Source organism: Anopheles maculipalpis, chromosome 2RL (genome assembly GCF_943734695.1).
Source record: "Anopheles maculipalpis chromosome 2RL, idAnoMacuDA_375_x, whole genome shotgun sequence".
NCBI lineage: Eukaryota > Metazoa > Arthropoda > Insecta > Diptera > Culicidae > Anopheles > Anopheles maculipalpis.
Genome location: NC_064871.1, coordinates 41,529,542 through 41,549,566, shown reverse-complemented (window position 1 = coordinate 41,549,566; position 20,025 = coordinate 41,529,542). Strand labels below are relative to the sequence as shown.

Here is a 20,025-nt window from a genome sequence, read left to right as displayed (position 1 = left end):
TTCGTCCATTTTTCTAGTCTTTTTCTTCTTCCACTCCCCTCCCCCTTTTCTCTCTCTCTCTCTCTCTCTCATTCTCTCGATCGATCCGACCCGTTACTCGGTGCACTTGCATCGGGAGGAAAGTTCCATAACCCCTTTGTTTGCTGGACAGTTGGGTGCAGTGCGGGGGGGCAGGATCGCTGCGGTGCATTTTCCCTAGAAAGTGATTATTTCCACCTTCCCTTCACCTTCGCGGTTGTCATCGACCGGTTTTCCCGTGCGGCTTACCGGTCCGATGGAAAACCGGCCCACTACACACAGATTGTGAGTGACTCGCAACATGCAGCCCTTCTCTCCCCCACTCGCTCGCTTTCAAATGTCGATGATCTTCGCCACAACACACTTGTTATTTATTACTGTTTCTTGCCACCCCTACGGGAAGGGTGGTTTAGGGTTGCGGGTTGCCACTTTTATCGAAGCGTTCCAGTTGCAATATATACACACACATAGACACATCGATTGATGCTTTTCCCGGAATCGTGGCAAACGATTCTATGTGTGTCAACGGAGAGTCGGATGTGGGGGCAGGCAATCATGAGAAATTCCAACTGTCCAATCATTTATGGAGATCGTTACCGATTGGGTCCAGTGTGTTTGTTCCACCGTTTACTTGCCGGGTTCGGTGCAGCAATCGAAGAACAATTTGCTGATAATTTGAATATAATAAGCGCTGGTTGATGTGTATTTGCACCAGCAGCGGGGCCAATTGCACACAAACAGTGCAACCGAACGTTGTCATTGCATGTTTTGCTTGGACAAACACGTGGAAGGGGGGGGGGGGGGACTGTGCTAATGAAAACACCGCAAATAATTAAATTGATCGTGCAAAATTGATTTAATAAAGCTTTAAGTAACGAACGCGGGATAAGAGTTACACTTAAGTATTTAGTGCCTTTTCATTTCTTGTTAGGTCCTTTTGTATTGCGCCTTAAAGTCATTATTTTTAACACGAAAAATTACTCCAGCTTACAGGTGGGTATGTTATGTAAGAGCAAGTAACTTATGAAATGTTTCTGGTGATGCATTTTACCGCAATGTGTACACTCTCATGCCACAAATGTTGCTTCAGCGTGTTGCTTTGATAAGCGACCAAATAACACAAAAACATTCACCCATTTTAGAAGCTTCGAATCGGAAAAAAGTACACATCCCCCTCACACCACACAAGTAGTGCTCCAAATTCCATTTATTGAACCATATTTTACACACCGTCAGCAAACAAATGGCTTTAATGACTAGGCAAAAGTGTTGGAAATGTAAATGCAATGCAGTAAATGGCTTGTGGTTTTTAAGTATCCAATTGCTGCAACCTACGACATGCATTTGCAGACACAAAACAGTGAAAGCTGATGGGACAGTAAACGAGTTTGTGTGCGTGTGTGTGTGTGTGTGGCTGCTTTTATTAGGTGCAATAAAAATCCTGACACACTCCCACAGTTATGGAGAGGCAGTTGAGGCAGGTCGCGTGTGTGGTCGGTTGCAATTGAAGTAAGTAGTTGTTGTTTACCTTTTATAATTTACTTAGGAAAAACACTGCACTTTTTGAAATCCCTTTTCAGTAAGTAATTTGTGTAGGTAAGGATTAAAAGAGTAACAATTTGCATTGTTTCATTGTAATGAGGGTTGAGCTTTAAAAAATATTAATGTTTTACCCTTGGAAAAGCATGTTTGTTTGATTGATTGCAATTTTATATAATCGTTTCGTGGATAAATAAATAACTTTGGCTTTACAATCGATTATTCCAACAACCACAAAAAAACAAAAATCGTTCCGTTTTCACATTCCTTCACCAACCGTGCGCGTTCGTCGTGTGCGTTTGTTTAATGCACTTTTTTTGTGTGTGTGCTATCCTGCAAACTGCACGCAAGTGCAACCGAAAACTAAATGCTTGTTTGTGGTGCGCGGTAGGCAGTGGTGAGGAGGGGGGGGGGGGAGGGGGCAAACGGGCGCAGTGGAAGGTAACGAGTGGGGGCCCGAAAATTTTCCCTGACCTTGCCCATCGTCCGACCGACGAATGAAGGTCAAACACGTGCCGAGTTGGAGCAACGCTTTTGGTTTTCCCACCGTTTGTTGCCCACCACCCTCCGCCCCCCCAGGGACGTCCTCCCCTTCCGGAACGTCGTTCTGCGGGCTTGTTGGCTTGCGATGCAGCTTCATCAACCGATTCGGCTACCGATGGAGGAATATCGAGCAAAAAAAAAAAAGAAAAAAGGAGAGAACCAACATAGAGCAACGGTTGCACACTGGTTCGCATGCGCACACACCATGAGCACACGATGCAGCTTTTGCAGTGTGCATCGCATGCATCGGCGTTTTCGCCGCTAGCCTTGATGGGATAAAAGGAGTGCTACGAAAATGCTTGATGTATTTTTTTTATATATTTCAGATTTAAATGGTTGAATAAGTGAATGATTTGACTTCAAATGCTAAGCTTGCGTCTTAGCCTGGGGTCTTTAGCTCTTTAAACATGGAAATCTAAGTGACAGAAATCCGTTTTGTCATTCGTGTCACGCGTGTCTGCTAGTAGTCGGCGGCTCAGTGAATCCTAAACTAGTGCCAGACCCGTTCAGAACTCGTACATTCGCATTTAAAATCACGGCTCGATGCAGTCATTTCAGATGGGTGGTCTGCAATAATGCTTGGAGGCCAAACATAAAAATCAATAGGACCGGTTTAATGTTTTACTTTTTCTTTTCAAAAAGCAAATAATTAGCAAACACCAATATCAACACAGCCCAGTAGCCATTGTGCAGGAGGGATTGCTTTTGGGTGTCGTACTGGTGCCATGCCGGGACGGAAATTCGATCGATGGCCGGGCGAAAACGGTCTCATGCTAACGATAATCAGAGCTATTCCCATCAGCTTTGGTTTGACGGTAGCAAATGAATGAAATAAATGTTAAACTGCATGCAGGAGAATGGAAATGGAAGAATGTGTGATGCATAAAGCAGGGACGGAAGCGAAAAATAGCTGCGACCGCTAAATAATGCCACCCTGCAGTCGCTCGCTCCAGGAACAAGGAGCAAGAGAAAAGGACATTGGATTTTGGCTGAGCGTGAAACAGAGACAACCAACTATGCGATGAAACTGCAATGAAGGTCAAACACGCGCGCTGCTTTTTTGCTGCTTGGTCGTTTCAAAGCACGGTTTCTATGGGCCTTTTTGTGTTTTTTTTTAAATTATTTCTAACCCGCACAATCTGCCTTTTCTTCAGTGGGCGGATGACGGGTTTGGTGGGTGGCCTTGTGTCAGCTTTCTCAGTTACAGGCGGCATCGGTCGCTTTTGTTGTGGAGGTTTTTGCCACGAGCTAAGGCTAAAGTCACTAGTTTTACGCTAAATATTCCATCCATCATCACGCGACACGATCACAAACACACCCACATTCAGTTGGGGGGAGGAAGCCCGATGGGGACACGGTCACGGACATTATGTTTATTGGGTGGCCCAGCCTCGAGTCAGCTGCTTCACGTGTGACCGTTGACTAGCTGGTCACGATCAACTATATTATTGTTGGAGGGTTGATGATTTGATTGATGGAAATATCTTTATTGCAGGCTTTAATGGCTACAGTTTTGTAAAAAAACTGTAGGCTTTAATTAAAATCCTTTAGTTAAAATAAACTGAGCTTAAGCCAATCCGTCCTACGTCAAACGCAAGTTTAGCATTACATGAAAAAAATACAAATTTCTAAACCAAAGCAGCAAACAAAGCAAAGCATTGCAGTTCTAAATTCGTCAAGCGAAGCATTTTTCACGTTCAAGTTCAAGTTCATTTTCACTTGCATTCCATTTTCGCAGTTTGCACCCTTTTCGCAGCAACACACGGGGCGGAAAGCCGCAATCCGATGTTCCGGCACTGGTATCGATCCGTCCGTTGCACTGGTGCACTATGCATTCCGTTCGCCGAGCCTTCCATTTCGCAACTATTGCTATCTTTCTTTCGTAGTCATCGGCAGCCATAGCGCACGGAGCGACCCACAGGATCAACACCCGGCTTGGGCAGTTTTGTGCCAGTTTCTCGTGCGCTCGTAGCACAAATCTGCATCTGTGCTCTCATACATCATAATCATCTGCCAATGCAAACTCACATACATAAGCACACACACACACACACCCGAAATCCGACGAGTGTAGTGGTTGGAAAATTGTGTCAGCAGATAATTTTGCTTCCGCTTCACACACCTATGCTACGGACTACCCACGGGTTTTCCATCGTGTGCTTGCTCCCGGTCCAAACGCTCTCGGAAAAGTTGGGTCTGAAAATAGCTCTCCGAGGCTTCTTTGGTGATGAAAATTGCACAAAAAATCCTGACAAGGAAACAAAATGCAGCTTAAGGCACCCTACCGAAGCTCGCTGTTGAACATTAGAGAACGAGGCTGCCGTGGAAATCAAGGTCATACTGGGACGTTTCCATTCTTTGGGTCACTGTGTGTGTATGTGTGTGTGTGTGTGTTGCAGCAGTTGCATTTAGTCGCACCGGAACTTGCCTCTCATCAACGGTGGAAAGAAAAGGAGCGCCTGACAAACGATCATTAGACGCTTGGCACTGGCACTTGACTCGACTCGCGAAAAATCGATTGAACGCTAGAAGGTTGGGTATTTCCACAGCAGAAAAAAACGAATGCAGCTCCAGTGTGCTGCCATGTTCTTTGTGAAACATTAGCAAGCCAGCAAAGCTGACTCTCTATCTATAATTGACCTCGATTTGCGAGGAAGTACAGCTGGTTTTCCCATTCTTGCTCGTACGCTTTTGCTGCCGTGTGAGAATGGTAGGAAAATTTTCAAGTTCAACCGAAACCCGGTTCGGAATTCTGGCAGTCGCGGGGCCGGAATGCCGATGCACGTTCGTGCATCCAAAGCGCATCCAAGCGCACCTTGATTATGCATTCTACCGACACGCGTGTTTCTTTATTGCTTGTTTCCTTTTTGCAACAGAAAAATGGGTTTGTTCTTGCAGTTTTAAAACGGGTAAGAAAAACCCAACCTCGGTGGGGAAACTCGATGGAAACTATCACACATTGGAGAGGTTTTTGGGCTAGGAAAAAAAAACATGCGGACTGTTTCCAGATGTCGAAAAAACAAAAACCCCTCCGTTGGTCACGGACTGCAACAATCATCCGCCAACGTGTCCTCGAGGTTTTGAAGTCGTGCTCAAATGTATGAAACTAAAATAATAGCAACACTGTGCACAAACACACTCACACACACGCACACAAAAACACTGTACAATCGCACCCATTGCAAGCCCTTTGTATAGTGCCAAAGGGAGGCAAAGGTTGAGAATAAAAACAATAGCAGCAAACAACACAAAAAAAGCAACACTTCAAGGGAACTTCAATGAGAAGACCCCCCCCCCCCTCCCCCCAATCGTGTGGAGTGCTGGAGCAATGGAGAAATGAGCGGGGCAGCGCTGGCACGTGTCATGCGTTGGTAGTGGTAAGATGCAGCTTTTGCGCACTGCATACTGCACTGTTGGCGATGTATGCCACCAACAACCAACACACAGCGCGGCACACCTACTACAGATATTTGTGACGGGAACTACGGGTAGGGGGAAGGCGGGAACACATTTCAGAATGCACTTCAACCAGATGCATCCAATTTAGATACAACGCGTTGAGGTGAGATTGTGACAAGCGATATAGTGTGTTAGAGAGTAAGAGGGAGAGAGAGAGAGAACAGGAGATATGGTGTGTGTGTGTCAGAGTGCAACCAGGAACGGGGAGCAAGTGCTAAAATAGCTCCATCACTGCCACCGGCCACTGGCAATAAAATACGACCGAATGTGAGGAAGCGAGCAAGCACAACAGCACACAATCGTTTATGCAATCCAGCCACAAAGCATTTGCACACTTATCATCCACCGATGCTTTAACCGACGCGCTCTAATCATTGTGTGACCTAGTGGTGCCACATACGGTTGCCTCGCCACTGTGGTAGAAAAGACAACAGCAACAAAAAATGCATCCAATGTCACATTATTTATTCAACAGGGAACAATAACTGGAGCGACTGCAATGACATCCTCCAAAGAAGCGAGACACCAGCACCACACACGTGTGCTGAAAGGACGGGAGAAAATAGAACCTCTGCCGCTCTGGCATTGGCGCGAGGATCCAAAGCCTCATACATATGGCGCACTGGAGAGAAGCATGCTCAAACTGCTGAGGTTGTTGTTTGTTTATTGAGTGCGAGATGAGATAATCCTGGCACACGCCACCCGATCGGTGCAACGAAAATGTCTTCCCCCGTTTTGCTGGACCGAAAACCGCGTCGAGTGCACGGAACGTCAAGAGCCCCGTTGCGTAAACAGTTTCGATTCTCATCACAGGTCTTGGGTGTGTGTGTGTGTGTGATTTTTTTAACTAGCTTTAAACATTCTTCCCTCGACTAGTTCAAGTCTATTCGACATAGGGAAGTTTACGCTTCTGGCATTAACGAGACAACGGATGAATCGTTTACCATCCGGACACTTCATGCTGCTGATAAGAAGTTAACGAAACACGCAACCGAGGTAAGCGCTGGCGGCTGCTTAAAGGACTACGCGCATGTTTTCCCATTGCAGTGTAGTCATAACATTCCAGTGCAAGACGCTCACGGTGTGAAACGATCATGATCACTGGTAAACAGAACATCCAGAAATTAATTTGAGACAATAAAGTTGGGGAAAATGCATTGCATTTTCACAACCGTCCCGCCAGGAAGCATCAAGAGAATCCAATCATCATGGTTCAACCAACAATCGGCCGTATCACCTTCGCAAGCCAAAAAAGCAACCAAAAACAACCCTCCAAGACTTCTAGCAAAGCTCTGGCAAACTCGTCGACATTGACAGCTAAGTCAAGTTCGTTCCAAAGTAGGTTCAAAATTGCAAATGCTGTAGCTGTTTGGTTTGTTTGTTTTTTTTTTGGCTTAGGTTTTATTCCGCACCTCGACGCCAATATCGGAAAAGGAAAACCCCGGCCATAAAACTGTTCAGCAGAATGCATTTATTGCACACATCGGCACGCCGTTGTAAAAGTGTTGCGAGGGAATCTCCTACATGATTTTTTTTTGTGTTTCATCTTTTCAGCATGCTTCAAAGATGTTCCACACCGACCTTGCTGATCAGTAAATAAAAAAAAAAGCAATAAAGCTGATCGTGATCCTTCCGGCAAAGCTTGACGGTTCCATGTCTGGGCCGGCGGGCATCAATAAAATGATTCAAATTCACGCGTACCATACATGCAACCAAAGGGGGGTGAGCTTCAATCGTTCGAGTGACACTGTGAGATACCACCCCCCCCTCTATTATGGCCGTGCGTCATGGGGTTGGTTTTTTTTTTTTGCATGTGAATGGCAGATCGGTTTGCGGATGCAGATCGGCGTGAAATCTATTGCCCCGCCGTGTGGTGCGAGTCGACCGAGGTCCTATCGACCAATCAAATGCTGCAGCTGAGGAATGGGTGGCAAGGATGAAACGGGAACTTGTTGCAAATCAACCTCTAAGCGTAAGCACATTTTCAAGGTGAGCGTATTTTTCCGCTGCATTTGTGCAGTGGGGGGGGGGGGGGGGGGGGTATCATTTATTATGTGGCAGACAAGGAGCTGATGGGAGGCGGAAGACTAAGCCAATAAAGGGGGAAAAAATTGGAAACCAAAAATACATTCAAAATCGAACAAACCTACTCATCATCGTGAAGCAAATTTGAACGTTGCACAAGAGCAAGAGCGGAAAAACTGACACTGAACTGAGTTTAGATTGCGAACATTGGTGAGCTATGAAAGTGTTTTTGAGGAAGGTAGAAAAATGCAACGTGAGTTTTAATAAAACAAGCAATGGTGCGATAGCTTTTTGAGGCAAAAATTACTCTATAATTACATTAAAATTGATAAAAACGTTAGAATAGCTAGCCGTATCAAGGAAGCATCGCATTCCTAGTCGCATAAAGAGACGCAAAGAATTGTGGTTGATGCAGAAACACACCTGAGTCCCACCGATACCGGTACTGACATCTTCCATTCGCCACATGGACGTGAGAAAATGAGCAAATAGACACATTCAGTGGCTATTTATCATTGCTGCACTATCGTCTTGTTATGAATTATTTACTAGCACAACGCCGTCACCTTCCGTCGGGTTTTTACAAACCGTTTGGTGCTGCACGGTAGATAAAACAGTTTAATTGACTTTTGTTTTTAGATTTAATACAAACAGTGCAAAACTTTGTTGCAGATGGTGCTTTCCCGAACGGAAACGATGATCAGGTAGTTTTGTTTTTTCGCAATTAGCCACACTAATGGCCGCGTTGGTCGCGTAACCGCTTTGACACGTGCAGTATCGTGCAATGCATTCAGTTGTATGGTATCCACCTATGCCTGTGCCAGGGCGGTAAACACGAGCCAAGGGCAGCACCAGGCACGCTGAGCAGCTGAGCTGTTGCTCATTACAACCACAGGCAACAGAGGCAACAAATACTGTAAAAAAGGGGAAGGAAAAAACAACGGCAAAAACCCTCCAGACCCGTCAACTTTACACACACACACACACGGTGGAGCACTCCAGAACGAATGTGGCCATAACATTGGCCACGCACGGGCGACAGTACTCGATGCCTGCCACCGTTGCGATATGCGATGCCGGTTGTTTGTGCAAGCGGCACAACCCATCGCGACGCTGGCCGTAAACAGCCACACTCAGCTGATCTCGCTGCCCGATGGTTGAGCAAATGAACTTGAGGTTTTATGTCCTCCACCAAAGGCCACACAGCACACGTGCCGCGAAAAGGAGGGGGGAGGTGAGAGCCCCCCCTCTCACCTTTTTGTCACCTGTTAAACGGGCAAGTTTACCGGTGAGATGGAGTGATCTGCGTTGCTGGGGGGAAGATGATGAGGACCCACATCAACGCCAACACACGGTGACACGGTGCATTTATAAACCTTGACCTCGTTATCCGGGTTTGGAGAGAAGCATTAAGGAAAAGGAAAAGCCCGGTAGCTTTGCCGGTGGTGCGATCATTGCTGAAACTGAGGATCCTCTTCGGGCAGCTGTGTGCAAGTCTTCGGATGGATGTTTAACAAACCACCATCAACTGCATGTCAATCAGAGCTGTCAAACCGGGCAATCGCTCATGCCCATGCGTATTCCCGTAGGCACTAGCCCGTCGTGTCTCCGCGTTGGCATGAGCAATCGATCAGCGATATTATGACATACAGCGTACCTTCTCGCCATCTCGCTCTCCGGTAGTACGTACACGTGCTTCACGGTGCATCTGTCGCTGACGAATGGGTTGGATTGTTACGCCACCGCAAGCTGTGTGCTGTGGTCGAAAGCAACCGCTCCGTTCCCGGCACTAATTGGCGGGGAAGGCCATTGTAAAACCAAGGGATTCTGCTGATTACCACCTGATGATGAAGGCGAACACAGGGAGCGTTTCTCTCGCCAAACTCGATCACCTCCATATGACCTTTAACCCCCCCCCCCCCCCCCCCCCCCTTTGGCTCGATTATGACACCCGAGACAACCTGGTGGATTATGTCAATGTTGTGGACAATGTCGGCGACTCGTGCACGTGCACGATAAGTCGCGTGTTCCAACACCAAACATTGTCTCGAAATGCATGAAAGTAAATTATCCCACCCGCAAACACAAATGGTTTGAATAAATTTAGCTAACTTACCCGACGCTTTCTTGGCATGTCCTCCATACCGATGCCTTCGTCCGAAGTCGAGAGGGACGTGGTGCGTGCCCCGCGCCCCGTACCGCTCGCTGCCTGGTAACGGCCATTGTGATGATGATGGTGATGAGTCAGCTCGTGCTGGTAGTGGTGCGTCGGTGGTGTGGAATGTCCATCCTCGCTCAGCGGCGGCGAAGTCGATCCGGTGCTCCAGGAGGTGGTGCTGCTGCCCGAACTGGTGCCAAGAATTGTTTCATAACCTGCGTTGATGGGGGAGCAAATGCGCGGAAGCGTTAATATCGAAGGGGAGGGGCCACTGAGCCGGGCCTGCACTGGTCCAGGGACCTACCGTGTACGGATGAGTTCGGTGAACAGGACAGGCTCATAAGTACCAGCGCGGCGTTGCATTCGTCCATTGGGTCGTCGTCGTTCATACTGTAGTACTCTCGATCGTCCTGTGAGTACGAGGGTCGCCGTTTGCGAGATCTGTTGGCAGGCGAAAACAAAGAAAAAAGAATGAGACAAGACGATCGCTAGCGGGGTACTGTGCGTGACAGAGTAAATTGCATCGGTGCGTTGTAACAAGTGTCAAATGCAAGGGTATGTGGGTAGGAAAACATCGGCAGAAGACATGTTTTTGTTGCTAGAAATAAGAAATAATTCTAACAATAGGTTAATACAGTTGAGCTTACTTTTTTAAGAAACACAACCAGATGCTTTTTTTTAGTAAGAACGGCTTGGACGAATTGTATTTGTAGGACTTTATGAATACCACCGTAGTGCGATTAGTCAGTTCTCACTACGGGGGGACGGTCCGCGGATGGGATTTGAACCCCGGTTCTGCCGTATGAAGACCTGCGCCGCTGTCGCCTACACCACCGAGTCTCCCCATACACCCAGATGCTTTAGACACTACATATCATTAAAGCTCCGAAATAAATCTAGGCCAACCCGACAAAAATTTCTCTGCCCGGTAGCGTTTCCTTACCGTCGCCGGTTTATTAATCGTTCGGCACACCGCTTCAACCACAGGGTATCAGTCGCCGCAATGGATCGGTCGGTTGTTTGTTTGTTTCGGTACGTCGCACGTTGCATCGAAACTGCAGCAGCTAACGATGCAGACGCGTACCACCTTCTGTCGGGGTTGTTTTTGTTCGCATCATGTGTGGCCTTTTTTTTGCTCATACTCTCGAAAACAACAAGAAATACAGTACACCACTGTCTCAAGAATGGAAATACGTGTTGAAGGAAAAAGACAAAGCTACTCCAACAACCCCAACAGCAACAACCACGGGCGACGAAAACAGCCGACCGGGTTCAATGTATTATCGGTCAATCAACCTATTTCGGGGTGTGGATTTTTTGTTTTGTTTTGTTTATGCCTGCTGATGCATGGGCCTACTTGACTAGACTACATCCCCCTTGCCTGTGCCCTGGATTGAAGTACATCTAGCGCAACAAGGGCTGCCGTTGTTTTGCGTCTGGTAGCGCGACAGTGTCAAGCAGTGAATACAAAAAAAAAAAACCCCACCCGAAGTCGTTAGGATCGTACAAATGTTACCATTGTGCTTCACTGTATGCGTTCCACATTTTCGATTAAAGTTTAGATCAAGTTCAAAGCTACAATCGGATAATGACCGGCGCAGATAAGAGAAAGTGCAATGGGCAGGCAAAAACACCATCAATGTAAGGCTCAATCATTACGATTCCCGACCGAAACCGGGCCCACCACAATGCACAATGCACGTTCGCTTATCATCGTCAGATGCCTCCACCGTGCCATTGCGTAGTGTGAGGTGCGAGAGTAACAATCCAGAAAATTGCAACCACCACACTTATCAGTACACCCGAAGCGCAACAACGGCAAAATGCAACGGCTGCATAGGCTTATGTTTATCTCTCCACTGAACACTTCTCGTATTTTCTACTTCGCAGTATATCGCGATTTATGTTGTTTTTTAATTCGATTTTTTTTTATACTCTTTATCATTACTTTCTTCTTCTTTTGTTGTGTCTTGATTCGGATGGCCTTCTCGTTGCACCGGAGCGGAGTGCGGAAGGTGCGATAATGTCTGGTCACCACCTTCAGCATTGTGGAGACCAATCAATGGATGCTACATGGCATGGAGAAGTCGTTGGCCGCGAATCCATAACATTACCCTCTTCTCGCCGGGCACACAATCCATCGGATGGGAAGGGCTTTGTCCGAAGAGTTTGCAGCCGAAGTTTTGCTGCTGTTGCCGTGGTCAGTATTTGCGTCAGGGATTGTTTGCTTTTACTGCTGGATTTGGGCTTACTGATAGGTTTTCTTTACGTTCTCTCTCTGCTTCCCTCTCTCTCTCTCGCTTTACGCTGCATGTCCAGAACCACAAAGCGAACCATGACCGCTAATTTGACCGAGGCTATCTGATTTTGCAATCGCGAAACTCGATGTCGACTGTTGTCGTCACTGCAGCTGACCAGTTGCAGCTAAGATAATGGACACTTGCAAGGAAGGATTGGTAAAAGGGGGGATTTTTTATATACATCCAATGCAACGAAAATGGTCAATCGCGTATGTTTTGTAATAATATGAACTGTCATCTATACCGGCTATAAGTCTCTTTGCTCTGTGTGGGTCTATGTTGAAGTAAATGACGCTTTTCTGCTTGATCCTTTGTGGTGATCGGCAACAAAAACCCATGCACATGACTGCAAGCCAGCAAACCATTAGTGCAATCGTCATCGTTGTACGTGGTACGGAGGCATGAATAACGTACCAAAGGGAATTTCTTATTGCGTGCACCGTTTTGGCTTTGTAATGATTGCATGAAACTTTCCAATGGTTTTGTCCATTAATCATGATAAGTAGCAACAAGAAAAAAATGAAGCTTGATACCTAATTATGAGTAGCCACTTTACTAATGAAGGACAATTCATCTGAAGGGAATAAATATTGCAGTTCGGTGGTATTAATGTACCATTGCATTGTATCCACCATGACCTAAGTTAACGTGACACAGAACCATGTAGCACCTTATTCCAATTTCACCTTCCAGGATTTTCCGCCGCGCCGTTCTTTCAAGTATAGTATAGCCAGCTCTCCATTTTGACAGCCCACATCCACCGTAAAGTCTCTTGATTGAAGATTCTATTTGAACCACACCGTTCACCTCACCCATGTGCTCCAATTTTCCAGAACCGTGGGCAGTGGTGGGTGATAAAGAAGGTGGGTCGATCCATTTTCTGCAATCGCCATGGATCGCTTTGAAAACGCAACCTTACCCAGTCATATCGTTCATCGTCGCCGTCTAGCAAACGTTTAGGCGAGCATTGGCGAAGATGAGAAATGCTGCTCGAAAAGCACTTGCGCCGAAGGTCTCGCGAGATTCGGTTGGGGTAGGTTTGTTGACCGACTCCAAACACGCATCTGACGATGGCGACCCCCGGGCACATTCTTTCCCGAAATCAATGACCAACAAAAACAAAAGAGTCAAGCTCCCCGAAATGGGCTGCGATATCCAAATAAAGCATGGCTCCAATTTCTGTGTCAACAAAAATCCTGCAGCTCATTAAAACGGATTCCCCATCGAGAATGTGGTGTGGAGGTTGGGGGTGGTTCTTGTGCAAACGACCTCTATCGAAAGCAATGGGGAGTACGCTTTGATGGGGAGTTCATCGTCATCCTCACTGGGATGATGGTTCTATCGAACATTAAGACCGTTTCGACTGTCTGATTTTGTGGCGCTTCCATTGTCACCCGGTCGGTCTGGATGGAGTAACCCTCTGGCTTTATCAAAATGGCGTCGTTGTCTTCATCCCGTAAATCCCCGAAGCTGTACGTTAAAATCTCCAACCGTCCTCAAAATCGGTTTCGGAGAAGAACTATCGAGATGGCGTTGGGTTGCGTCTGGAGCGAACCTGGCTTCAAACACTCGCAGCATAGCTTGTAATAAGGTTAATCGAAGTGAAGCCCCGACCACAATTTTGGGATGCGGCTGCAACAACAAATCTAGGCCACCAGACAGGTTGAACAGACTCACCGAGTTCTATTGCCCGTGTCTGTCGGCGGCTGTGGTTACTGCTGTAGCTTAAAGCACTATTTTGTACGCCCCTGTTCAGACATTCCGTCTTGGTTGCCCGCACGACACACGGTTCCCACACCTTCCCAAACACCCGTTCAAACACTTTAGAAACGATTCGTACTTCTCCCGATGGTAGTAATATTTTATTATCTTCCAGCACTATTCGGCATGGGACCGGGGCATGGTTGACGCTGACGGAAAACCCCACCCGTTGCTATCGTCTCAGACGGTTGCACAAAATTTGGCTCCAAAGATGCAGTAAAAAAAAAAAAGAAAAGGTTGAGCTGAGAAAAACACTTTTGGCAGACAACCTTCAGAATACCGAAAAAATGGCAGCAACGCCACCCTGCTGGCAGTGCTTTTCGTCAATTCCATTTTCATAACCACCACCATTTGCCATCGGCAACGCGTCGGTAACTCGTCGTTCTCGAAGCATGGTGACGCTCTCCGTTCACCGACGATGACGGGCATCGTACGTGGGGATGGTAAGTGCACCACTGCTGCGGTAATACATCTAATGCATCTGTGTAACCAAGCTCGATACTAAAAGCTAACACACCAAATGAATTCAAACGATCGAACCAACCGTGCATGGGTAGCAGAAAAGGAGCAAGAGCGCAACGAAAGGCGAACGCGAAGAATCTGCAGCGGACGAAAACGCAATTTAAACCTACCGAAACCGGAGCTGCAGACTATGCAATCGATGTTGGTTGCTTCTTTGTATTGTTTTGCTTTTGTCATACTTGTTTTTTTTTTTCGTTTGATTTGCTTGTGCTCACCCGGCACACTGACTTTGGCTGACTGACGTGAGCTCTGTCGTGATCGCATCATCACCTTCAGCTGACCTTTCCAAAAAAGCTGCAAAGTTGCACGCAGAAGCGCAATCGGGGCCCGTCGTTTTATTTTGGCGATTTGCTGGCTGGGGGTTTTTTTTTTCCTCCCTTCTTTAGGGGTTTTCTTTCTGGCATCGTTCTGGTTGGCAAATTTTGAGTGTTTTTTTTTTGCGGTGGATGCGTGCACGTAGTGTGCGGACAAGCATAAAGGACAACCTCAATCTGGACCGATGGCATTGCAGCAGTAACACCGCAATACAGTTTCGATTGGACAAAGCTGTAACGACGGTGGAGGTTCAGCTTTGGACCATCCCTGTTGGTAACCGGAGTCGCGGCTTAGGCTTTTTAGAAAATGTGTGCCTTAGGTGCAGTGTTAAGTTGGTATTTACACCACAAAAAAAAGGAACGAATCGGTTACAGTGATCTATATATGAAAGTGATCTCCATCGCAGGGACAAATTTCGGGAGCTCAGGTGTCTTCCAAATGCATTAGAGCAAGGGCCCAATTTCTGGTTAGGGGCAAAATGGGTTTCAATTTTTAGTGCTTTGCGAACCAATTTAAACGTGGAATATTTTGAATTTAGCTTCCAGAGAAATGAAACTTGAAAATAAACAAAACATATTATTTGATTGAACTTTTTGACCACGCTTAATTATGAAACTGAACTAAAACAACAGACAACAAGCAAATCAAAGTTTAATAACAAAGAACCATCGATCGGCAAGTAAGCAACATTCCAACCAAGATAAACATAACGTTGAAAAAAAAGCAATAATTCCAGGAACAGCTAAACCAGACGGCCAATTGGAAACCGAAAGAAAAAATGCAAGAGTTTTTCCGTTTTAACTTATGCACGCCATTCATTCAGTTTCGGGGGCTTTGGGGGCTTCATTGTTTGTTCCATGGAATGGCGCGACGAAATCGTTTTTTTTTTTTCGGATGTAAATTGAGCCTTTGTCCTACCGTAATGGACCAGACTGAGCGTCTACGATGCACACAAGTGTTGTTGGTGCCAAACCAAAAGCAGGCGAAAATCGATACGGACAGCCGTGTGTGTTACAACAGGTTCCATCTCCAATGAGATCTAATACAAAAGGGGGTTTAAGCTACTCTAAGTCGATTTAAAGTGAACAATCTGTTGTGAGATATTACAATCAGATAATTTAGCGAATGTCGTAATCGGAAGTGCAAGAATTAAACGTCACAGATCATGAGAAGAAAGGCTTGAAGTAAAACACGAGTAGAGAAAATGCGTCATAACAGCTGTTTTGGGAGCTCTCGATATGCAAAAACACATGTTGATGCACGTTGGTGACGAACGTGTCCGACACTTACTAGCGACCAGCGACAGATATCACGCGTGAAGTAAGGTTCCGTTTTGGTAACCTTCCGCAGAACCTTATTTTTTTCGTAAGACAAAACCAAGGAAATGAAAAAAAAGCCCAGACAGTGTAGTCGTTCTGTTTCTAAAACGAAAGCAAGAAGAGTGCAATCCAATCTCTACCCAACGCACAACAAACCACCAGCCTTAACTCGATCCTGTGTGGTGTGTTGTCCTTTCTTCATCGCTGTGGCTATGTGTTTTTGTCCAACCCATTTCCAACGCCACCGTCCCTCACCTGTCTGGCGGAATTCTCCGCACTAGTCAGCCAACCGACGGCCACGGTTCGTATTCGACCTTCAGTGAATGACAAACTCATCCAAAGGTCATGGACATTTTCAAAGGTGGCGCAAGCTTTCGGGGTGCTCCAAAAAAAAAAAAACGGTGGTCCTTTTTCGGTTTTCCGCCACAGGCGCGTTCTCTCTCTTTCTTTGGTTTCGATATGAAAATGTTCCACCAAGGGCGTATGGCGATAAAGCGAACTGGGGTAGAGGTTTTGGGAAATTATGACCTGCTCCGAACCTCAGTCGCAGACTATCGGGGGAACAAAAAAAAACTCCCCACCCCTCGCCAGCACGAGAAGTACGGAGAACTGACGCCTGCCAGACGCATCGGGGAGGATAAATTTAACCTACGCCAACAGAAAATCACGTCCCTAATGCTCGCCGGTTTTGGTGTTGATCGGTCGGTAAACTGTCTGTGGCCGTCTGGCGGATAAGTATCGACCTGCGACCGGCGAAGAAAGCTCCCAGCCAAACCGAAACGGTTGAGGTAGCAGTGGAAAAATTAACACACAAACTTTCCACCACCTAAGCTTCGCTGGCGCATATTTCCAGGCACGCGAATCGGTGAACAGCTGGCACAGGGGAAGGAAAAATTTGCCAACGAACGTGTTTTCGTTGGTTGCTCTAGGGGTGTTGGTGGAAAGAAAAATGGTGTCGTTGCGATGAAATTCTAGCTGCGTATGCTACTCAGACAGCATCCTCATCGTGAGGAACGAATGAATTGTTGTGCAGGTTAGGTACAGGTGGCATAAAAATGGATTGCAATTTAGTGGAGCACAGTTGACGGGAAAAAGTTTCCCAATCAATAGGACAGATAGAACGCTGTCTGTGGCGCGATGAAAAAGTGCTATTCGATGTGTGAAGTGAAAACATGGCAAGCGAGAGATAGAGAGAGAGAGACTAATGAGACCTTTCGAGAGGGTAAAAAAGAAAACAAATGATAAAAATTGTATGCTGGACATACGAAATAAAGAACAGATTCGGCACTAAACCATGACCACGGTCAATAGTGCCAGACGAAGCGAAAAGCATCGTTAAAAGCTTCCAGCTTCAGACACAACACAACACAACGGAGAGGAAAATGTTTGTTTGGAGAGCATTGAGTGATCAATAGACGTATGACAGGCTGCCCTCCGGATAAGAGTAATTTAATTTTTAAATAATAATTATAAAATATTGAATCCAAAACTTTCCATCTTTCACTCATTGTGCAAGCAAAACTCCCATTCGCCAATGAAACCGAAGTTGGACACAACCTTGGCATCATTTCGATGGAATGGATCAAGGTAAAACGGACCATTTTAGGGGCAGACCTTTCCCCGGTTCCGCACCATTATTCATCCCTGACCTAGTCACTCGATCTTACTCCAAACCGTAACTTCCCCGTGTCGTGTGCGAAGGATTTCTGCTATATTGCGTACCTTTGGGTGTGCTTGTGTGGGAGATAAGTATCATCATGTACTGTGCGCACCGAGTAAGGCACAAATCATTAAGCTCCATTAACTGTCCAGACAAAATGCCATGAAAGCAGTCGGAAGGGAGCACCACGGATCGATACGGGTATGCGGTAAAAACGGATATACAATGCTGTCTGTGGGCCTGTGTTTCGAATTTCTCTTTTTTGAACGTTTGATACTAGAAGCGGCATAATTAAAGACATGCAAATATTTGTACGACGAAATCATCTTTTTTTTCCCATTGCAGGAAAAGTGATGACTTATAAATGATTAAAACATGTGTTTTAATAAGCAATCCTTGCACCCCAAAATCGCAGATTTAACTTGCGATGAGTAAAGTAGCTTCCCGTGCATAGATTACATCATTTGAGGCCAGACAAAAACGATTGGACTTCTGAAAAGAAAAAGCCGTTCCTATTCGTGAAATGACTCTGTTTCGCTTTCTTCTGCATCGAATTCGGCAACACCCCGAAGACCGAACGGGGCCAAAAATAAAGAGTGCTGACATATTTCTCTATTTTTCTTCCTTCAAGTACTTTTCCTTCCCTCCACAACCTAACGGGGTGGGAATCGGTTCGGATTAGGGCGAATGGAACGTCGCCACGATGGCTGCTAATTTGGCACCAATCGCATCATCATATGTGGTCAACCAATGTCTTTAGATGTGCAAAACCACGATTAGCGCCGAACATTTAAGCAACAGCAGCGGAAGCGGGTCAGTGGAAAACAAAACAAAAAACGAAATGCAGCAAAATCTCTCAACCGTCCCGTGAAAAGTGAAGTATGCCAAAAAAAAAACCTCCGTTAGCCAAAAATGTACAGACCGAAAAAAGAAATAATAAGAAAGAAAAACCACCTTGGAACGGATCCATCCCAATGGGAGCAGCCCGTCGTACAGATCGGACCGAATCAGTCTCTGTTGAAAACATGTAAAGAAAACTTGGGGGAAGTGCAAGTGAGCTGACCAGGTACCGAGGTAGCGAAAAAGAAAATCTAAAGCCAGTCAACGCGAAGGAAAACCAGCAGCTAGCAGCGAGCGAAAGCAAGCGTTACCGTAAAAGAAAACAAGCAAGAAAAACAAACCCCAAAATTCGCAACACTTCGCTTGCGTGGTATTAAATCACCCCCAAAAGCGAATGAAACGAAAACCGTGCAAAAAAAAAAAATAAAACCCCCTCCCGGCCTGTAGCAGCATACCGGCAACAGGCGGCATCATGGGTTTGGCGATCGCGCGTCCAACGATCGACGCAATGTTTGCAAACCTGCTTCCACTCTTCGCAAGTGTTTGCGCATTTGTGTGTGTGTGGCTGTGTTTTCGCGTGCAAAATATGTTCGCCAAAAATGCCCTGACCTTGGGCAAGTTTCGTTTTCTTTAACTGTAGCTGCGCATCGTCAGCGCATTTAAAAAAAAACAGAAAAGAAAAGCAACAACCAAACAGCGAGCGCGAATCGCGAATTATTGCGGTCGGTGCGCTTTCCACACTCACTCTCGATCACCTCTTTTCTCTTTCACCCCGTTTCTGTCTCGCTTACGTTCGTATGGCCGTTCGTTCGCACCCCCTGTCAACGCGTCGCGCGCCATAATGATCGCGTTCGCAAAATAAAAAAGCGCACACGCACACGATCATCAAGTTCCCTTCGCATCAGCTGGGCTGGGTTTTGTAAACAGCTTGAAAGCAACGCAAAAAAAAAAACAGATGATCGTTGCACGGCAAACCGATGCGAGACGAAAATTCGCAAATGAACAGAAAAACGAGAGTGCACGAGACGGACGGGAGTATGCGAACGACCTCTTTTCCGCCGTGCTTGTGTTTTCCTTCTTTTTTCGCTTCGCTACCTTTTTCTTTGTATGTTTGTGGTAAATTTACACATTTTTTCAATTCAAGTATTTGTAGAATAAATTTATTATTTTGATGGATTGCTCTGAACTCTCAGGATATAACCTTAAATCCTGAGTTTGATGTAAAATCCCACTATTTTGTACAAATCGGAAACGAAAAGTCGAAAGTAAAACAAGCAATCAGTGCAAGCTACACGGTACACACTGTTTCCCACATTAACTAAGGTGCTCTAGCTTGTTTTATTCGCGTATAATGAGAGCATGCAGCAACTGCAACAAAGAAATTCATACGCTTAGCAACGGGCCAACGAAGAGAAAAGTAGGACATTAGCAATAGAGTGGTGCAAAATGGCCACCCAGTTTTTTTTTTCGTAGAAAGAACAGCTGCAAGATGCATCGGCAGAGGAGGGTAGATCTGCTCATGATCGAACCGGATGTCACGGTTGAACGGAGCGGCGAACTGTGCCA

General features: G+C 46.1%; 1 protein-coding gene across 1 annotated transcript in view; it reads right to left on the bottom strand.

Annotated features, from left to right (window-relative positions):
• Positions 1-20,025, bottom strand: part of LOC126557319 (zinc finger protein 395) — an 80,873-nt gene that overhangs the window by 18,735 nt on the left and 42,113 nt on the right. Inside the window, exons 3-4 of the mRNA XM_050213040.1 lie at positions 10,047-10,183; positions 9,701-9,957 (exon numbers count right to left, since the gene is read on the bottom strand). Of these exons, the coding sequence (XP_050068997.1) occupies positions 9,701-9,957; positions 10,047-10,183 (394 nt within the window). The remainder of the gene's footprint in view (positions 1-9,700; positions 9,958-10,046; positions 10,184-20,025) is intronic.